This window comes from Phyllostomus hastatus, unplaced genomic scaffold (assembly GCF_019186645.2).
Source record: "Phyllostomus hastatus isolate PE091 unplaced genomic scaffold, TTU_PhHast_1.1 phas_contig_748, whole genome shotgun sequence".
Taxonomy (NCBI): Eukaryota; Metazoa; Chordata; class Mammalia; order Chiroptera; family Phyllostomidae; genus Phyllostomus; species Phyllostomus hastatus.
The window spans coordinates 41,254-47,993 of NW_025333952.1; the positions used below are offsets into that span (position 1 = coordinate 41,254).

At 53.0% G+C, this 6,740-nt stretch overlaps 1 protein-coding gene across 2 annotated transcripts; it reads left to right on the forward strand.

Annotated features, from left to right (window-relative positions):
* Nucleotides 1–2,486: 2,486 nt before the first annotated feature.
* On the forward strand, nucleotides 2,487–5,982 carry LOC123825922 (class I histocompatibility antigen, B alpha chain-like). 2 transcript variants are annotated; one of them, XM_045849563.1, is made up of 8 exons: nucleotides 2,487–2,598; nucleotides 2,784–3,125; nucleotides 3,389–3,655; nucleotides 4,215–4,490; nucleotides 4,588–4,692; nucleotides 5,122–5,154; nucleotides 5,265–5,312; nucleotides 5,475–5,982. In XM_045849563.1, exons 1-8 carry the CDS (start codon nucleotides 2,532–2,534, stop codon nucleotides 5,477–5,479), a joined length of 1,143 nt encoding a protein of 380 aa, XP_045705519.1. In that variant the 5' UTR covers nucleotides 2,487–2,531; the 3' UTR covers nucleotides 5,480–5,982. The 2 variants fall into 2 exon arrangements, with proteins under 2 accessions (XP_045705519.1, XP_045705518.1); XM_045849562.1 differs by having other exon boundaries at nucleotides 2,514–2,598; nucleotides 2,781–3,125.
* Nucleotides 5,983–6,740: the final 758 nt, after the last annotated feature.

Consider the following 6,740-nt stretch of genomic DNA (forward strand, 5'->3'; position numbering starts at 1 on the left):
CCAGGGAGAGTTCCCACTGAGCCCAGATGGGGTGGGGCTTCTGAGGCATAAACACCGTCCTTTTCCCAGAGAGCATGGCCCCCAAAGCTGTTTGCAGGAACATGGAAGTAACAGTCCTTCTGCATATTATCGATAGAAACCACCCTGCAGGCAGTTTGACGTGGCCAAACCCGTACAATGCATTAGTGGTGGTGATGCAACTCATCTTCACGTCTGCGGAAAGCACAAAACAGTTTTTTGTACAGTTGACAGAAGCTGCACACTTTCCTGCTGGGGCTGCATTAGTGACTTTTAAGGGAAACATTTTCTTGTCCTTTAGAGTGATCACAGGTCCCTGGTTATAAATATCAGAATAGGCTATTTTGTTACTGATACGCTGAAACAAAGTATGATTTCCATGGCTCTCCAATGGGGTACAAACACCTACAAGACCTGAAGTGAAAGTCTTTTTGACACAGGTTCCTCCTGCAGGACAGAAGTCGGGGATATTTAGAACTTTTTTTGCTAAGTATACCCAAATATTTTTTAATCTGGTTTGAAAGGATTGTTTTCCATAACATGGGGTTAAATAAAAATTAATGAAAAGAATATAAGCCATGGCTGTCGAAAGATGACTTTTAGGTCTTCCTGTGGTTCACTAGTCCATCATTATTCCAGCTCTTTCCTTTCTGGTGTCAAGAGTCCAAGGTTCATTCCTGCTGACATCATTGAGGTGGGGCTGGTGAGGAGTAAGTCCCAAAGTACAGCCCACTTTTCTTGTAGTAAGCTCTCTGGTGATCCTGTCATCCAAGGTCCAAGTACCACCTTATCTCCAGACTCAGTGGAATGTAGGGAACCTGCAGGGCAGAGATTCCTAACACAATAAATGTCATTAGTTACAGCTAAGTTCTGACTTAAATGTTGTACTTATTACTTTACCTTCATTTCTTCATCAGTATTTATGTCTCCCACCCCAATCATAGCCTGAAATAGTCGCCCATAAACACTCTCATAAAGACTCAGCTGAATCCCACTTCGAGGAGTCACCCTTATCCTGAGCAGGGCAATAGGCAAAGCTTGATCCCAATGGACATGAGTTTCTTCACACAACATGGCCACATTTTTCTTCAAGGTGTGATTCACCTTTTCTACTTTCCTGGAAGCTTGAGGTCTCCATGCTGTGTGGAGTCTCCACTAGATTCCTAAAAATTTACTAACTTCCTGTGTAATTTCTGAAACAAAAGCAGGTCCATTATTGGTCTGGATGCTGCCAGCGAGGCCAAAGTGAGGGATTATTTCCTTCAATAAAGCTTTTGCTCCCCCAAGAATTTCTCTATTCTAGTAGGATAAGCTTTTATCCATCTTGGAAAAGGTTTCAACAAAGACTAGCAAATATTTCCACCCTTGGACCCTTGACATCTGAGTAAAGTCTATCAGCCAGTCCTCAAATGGGCTCTTTCTCTGGTATTATTTCCCTTCGTTCTTTTGCTGGGGATCTGTCTTGGGGCTGTACTTCTGGCACACAACACACCCAGCAATTACTTTTCCTTGGCCTTAGAAATTCCAGGACCTGTGAGCCACAGCTTGACATAGGTGGTTAATGAGCCCCTTCCACAGTGAGTGGCCTCATGCAAATGCTTCATGACTGGCTCTACTAAATGTTCAGGAAGCAGTATGACTTCATTCTTATTCTCTCTCCATCTCCTGTCAGGACCTTCTTCATCAAAACCCCAGCTCTTGTCTTTCTCTAAGTCTGCAGTCGAATATTCAAGGTGAAATTCTGACAAGTCTAGAAGAGGTACCAAAGGCATTGCAAGTGTTCCTTTAGCAGCCTCTTCTGCTGCTCCATCAGCCAGAATGTTTCCTCTAGCCACCCCAGTGTCCTGGTCAGTGCATGGCTGCCTCCTGTAAAGGTACCTGAGGAGTCCCTAATAGTTTTTAAACTTCTGCTGCATGCTTCATCTCCTTTTTATTGGAGGCCAACAGTCATCTTTCCTTCCAGATGGAACCATGTGCAAGCCAAATCAGGAAAGTGTACCTCGAGGAGGCACACCCCTTTACACTCTTTTCATATGACAATTCCAGCATCCTCCTCAATGCAACCAGTTCAGGTTTGTGAGCAGAGGTTCCTGGCAGCGAGTCCTGGGCCTCCACTCCTCCTTCAAAACTCACTACCGCATACCCAGCCTCTGTGTTTCCTGTGTCCATGTAACTGCTTCCATCTGCACAGAGAGTCCAGTCTGCTTCTTCTGGAGGATGGTCCTGTAAATCAACTCTGCTAGAAGACACTTCATCAAAGTTCTTCACACCCTGGCTAGGGGCTCTCGTTTGGAGTGTCACTCCACACACCCAAGGTTACAGGTTTGATCTCCCTTAAGAGCAGAGTCCTGGGTCCCCAGACCTGGATACTCAAGGATAGTCTCACTCCCATTGGGTAAACGAGCTAAAGAGCAGCCAATCAGCCTCAGCGTCACTGTGGGTCCCTCAGTATAAAACCTCACCGGGAACCGAAACTCACCTGCCTTGAAAACAGCTCAGGGTTTGTTTGGGTCATGTTAGGAGGGCTCCAAGACCTTCTACTGCTCTCGGGGGTCCTGACCCTGACCGAGACCTGGGCCGGTGAGCGCGGTGTCGGGAGGGAACGGCCTCTGTGGGGCAGGATTGAGGGGACCAGGCAGGGGCGCAGGACCTCGGGACGGCGCGTCTGCAGCACCCCCGCGGAGAACCCAGATCACCGACTCCCGCCTGGACTCACACCTGCCCCTCCCCTCCTTTTCCGTCCCACTGTTCCCCTGCCCCAGCAGGCCCGACCTCAGACCCGGGACGCGCTTCCTTCCCACCCCCGGGCACTCACAGCCTGAGAATTCTCACCACCGCCCTATACGGCCCGGGCCGCGGGAAGAACCGCTACCTCGGCGCTGGCTACGTGGACGACACCGAGATGGTGCGGTACGACAGTGACGCCAAGGGTCCCAGGCTGAAGCTGGCAGCCGCGGGGCTGGAGAAGCTGTGGATGGAGTGGCGGCGGGGGGAGGCGGAGGATCGACAGTTTGGGGACGACTACATGCTCAAAATCCAGCACTACGAACAGATGAGCAGAGGGAACCTGAACAAGCTGCGCGCCCACTACAACCAGAGCGAGGACGGTGAGCAGGCGCCCCGGGTCTGGGCACCACCCCCATCCCCACGGGCCTGCCTGGGTCGCCCGGATTCCGGGTCGGAGCGCCCACGCGAGGCTGCTGGACCCTCCCTGCCCCCAGTGAGGGAGGACCCCAGGAGGACTTTGTTGCGGTTTCATTTTCACCTTTAGGTTTAATCACAGCTGAAGGGCACGGACGGGTTGGGTCCCTGACACACCCGTTCTCGGGGCGGGTCTAAGTGACCCCCACCAACCTGGGGCCCGGGTTAGGGTCTCACACCCTCCAGGAGCTGAGTGGCTGCGTGGTGGGGTCTGACCGACGCTTCCTCCGCGGGTACAATCACTTCGCCTACGACGGCGCCGACTATATCTCCCTGAACGAGGACCTGCGCTCCTGGACCTCTGCCGCGGGGGTCATCTGGAGCAACTTGGTGCAGGTCCCTGATGTGGAACGAAGGAGAGCCTACCTGCAGGAAAAGTGCGTGCGCTGGCTCCGCCTGATCCTGGAGAAGGGGAGGGAGACTCTGCTCCGAGCAGGTACCTAGGCACAGGCCTCCCCGAGGAGGGAATCTGTGGGCTGGGGCGGCTTCCTACAAGGAGAGGAGGGGAATGGGGAAGTGTCAGAATGTCGCTCCTGCTTGGGACAGGGAAGAGTCCCCCAGGTGTCATTCTGTGACTGCCCCATGGGCCCAGCTTTCTCTAAAGGACAATAAGGGACCCAGACTCTCCCTGAAACACCCCACAGTGGTTCCTTCACACCCTGCAGCAACTGGTGCACCAGGACTCTCTCCCTGGTTCTCTGGCTGAGACCTTCTCTGGAGGCCTGACTCAGGATTTTCTGAGTCATTCAGCCTCCACCTGAGTCTGTGTCTCCCCCTAGAGACCTGGAGATTCCTACTGTAGGTTTGCACCCTGATCTGGAATTTTGCAGGAAATAGCAGATTATCCCAGGTGCCTGTCTCCAGGCTGGTGTCTGGGTGTTGCTCTCCCTTCTCCCAACCCCGCTGTCCTGTCCACTCTCAGGGTGGTCACATGAGCACTGCTGGAGTGTCCCATGACCATGCAAAGTTCCTAAATTTTCTCACCCTCTCCTCAGACCCTCCAAAGACTTACGTGACCCTCCACCCCATCTCTGACCATGAGGTCACCCTGAGGTGCTGGGCTCTGGGCTTCTACCCTGCGGACATCACCCTGACCTGGCAGCGTGAAGGGGAGGACCTGACCCAGGACATGGAGCTGGTGGAGACCAGGCCTGCAGGGGATGGGACCTTCCAGAAGTGGGCAGCTCTGACTGTGTCCCCTGGAGAGGAGCAGAGATACACGTGTCGTGTGCAGCACCAAGGGCTGCCTGAGCCCCTGACCCTGAGATGGGGTGAGAAGGGGACATGGGCACAGAGCCTCTCCTCAGGGTGTCCCTGAGCAGGGTCAGGACTCAGGCCTGAGGTTGGCCTCTCACTTTCCCCTCACAGAACCCCCACCTCAGAACACCATCACCATCATGGGCATCGCTGCTGCCCTGGGTCTCCTTGGAGCTGTGGTCACTGGAGCTGTGCTGTGGAGGAGGAAGAGCTCAGGTGGACAAGGGGTGGAGCTGAGTTCTCTGTCCCCTTGGGGGTTAAGCTCAGGTGGAAGTGTGCTCTGCCTCGTTAATGGGCATCGTGTCCCCACATGGGTGCTTGTCTATCTGGGGCCTATTTGCTATCACTGACTCTTTATTGAGGCCCATGGAAAGTGAAGGGCACATTTATCACCTGATGGTTCTAATGATGGGGACTGATCCCCAGGTGTGCCAGGTCAGTGGGGAAGGTCCCTGCTGAGGAGAGATGTCCACAGGGGTATAGGTCAAGTCCCAGCACATGTACTCTCCCTGTATTTCCTGATCCTACCCTGGTGTTCAGTCATGGTTCCAGAAACTTCCCTGTGTTTCAGGAGTATGGGGTTCCTTTAGGGTCACAGGACCCAGCCTTCCCCCTGACTTCTCACAGAACGTTTTCTTTCCACAGGCAGAGGCAGGAAGAGCTACACTAAGACTGCCTGTAAGTCTGGGTGTTGGGGAGGTGACATCTGGGACCCTTGGGAGAGTGTGGGCTGGAGTCTGTGAGGGGGGCTCCCCCACCCTATAACTCTGCTGTTGTGTCTTCCCCAGGCAGTGACCATACCCAGGGCTCTGATGTGTCTCTCACAGCTCCTGACGGTGAGACCCTGAGGACAGGAAGTGGGGGTCATTGGGACTGAGGGGCACAGCTGTGTTTTGGGGATTCTCAGAGGGGGACATTCTGAGCATGCATTTGGGCTGTGGGAGAATGTGACACTTCTGAGACTGACCTGTGTTTATTCATGACAACTTTCTTTCCAGTGTGACAGAGCTGCCATGTCTGGGACTTGGTGGTAAAACAGTCACTGCAGCCTCCCCTTGGGACTTTAAGGATCCCTGACTGCTGTTTCTGCAACCAGCATTGGAATGTGTCTGTGTTCTTATCAGCACCAGTGAGGAGCTGGTCATCAGGCCACCCTCCCCACAAAGATCTGCGTCCTCTCCCTTGGGGACTATCCTGTTAGCAGAGTTGGGGTGAGGCCACGCCATCCTTATTATTCCTTGGCTGGATGATCTTTGTTGCTCCTTTCTCCTTGCTGCTTCAGGAGAACCTTGTCCCACCAGGACCTGGGATCTCAGGGACATGAGCGTCACCTGGGCCTTGTTGTGGCTCCAGGACTGTGCTCAGTGAGGGCTTCCTGCGGCCACGTCAGCCTGGGCTCAGGCCTGGGTCTGGTCCTCAGCCTGTATCTATTTGCTATTTCTTTTTTATTGTAGATACTGTAACTATTGTATTTAAAAATAAAGTGATGGGAGTATTTATATTAAATGATAGGGGTGTGTCTTTTTATTGAATGTATTGGGGTGCATTGGTTAAGAGGATCATTCAGTGCCCACTACCCAAAGTCGAACCATCTTTCCTCACCAGGTATGAGGCCCCTCGTCCACCAACCCCCTTCCCTCTGGGAACCACCACACTGCTGTCTGTGTCCATGAGTTTCAGGTTTATATCCCACTTGTGAGTGACATCATAGAGTTCTTAGCTTTTGCTGACCAAGCTATTTCACTTAGCATGATATTCCTGAGGTCCATCCTTGTTGTCACAAAGGGCAGTATTCTGTGTTTCCTATGGCTGAGTAGTGTTTGTGTATGAGTTTTCATCTCATCCTCCTCTGGGTGTCCCCATCTGACAGCAACAGGAGGCATTTTGTCTGTCATTGTCCCCACAAGGCTGAGGGTGGCCCCTGCACGCAGGAATCTGTGGTGTCAAGAGGGGAAGTTTCAGACGCATCCTGCTCTTACCTCCCTGGGCGTGATTGTTCTCCCACCTTTTCCCAGCCTCCTCCGGGGAACTGGGTTCTGGAATCAGCAGAGAGCAGGGGGCCTGTAATGTCTCACCTCAGACACGTTCCTGCTGCGATTCTGCTCTGCTCAGCTGCCGTCTCCCCCCACCCCTGCCCTTCGCTCTAGTGGAAGCTCCAGTGCAAACTCAGGGATTCACAGAGCAGAGGCCCCTGCAGGTTTAGGAGAGCAGCACTGTGGGGACATGGGGGGGCATTGGTAGCAGCGTGAGTACAGGTTGTGCTG

Coding starts and splice junctions, on each gene's coding strand:
- LOC123825922 (XM_045849562.1), top strand. CDS start 2,532: ATGTTAGGAGGGCTCCAAGACCTTCTACTGCTCTCGGGGGTCCTGACC. Junction 2,599..2,780: donor CCTGACCGAGACCTGGGCCG/GTGAGCGCGGTG, acceptor CCCCTGCCCCAG/CAGGCCCGACCTCAGACCCG. Junction 4,491..4,587: donor GCCCCTGACCCTGAGATGGG/GTGAGAAGGGGA, acceptor TTCCCCTCACAG/AACCCCCACCTCAGAACACC.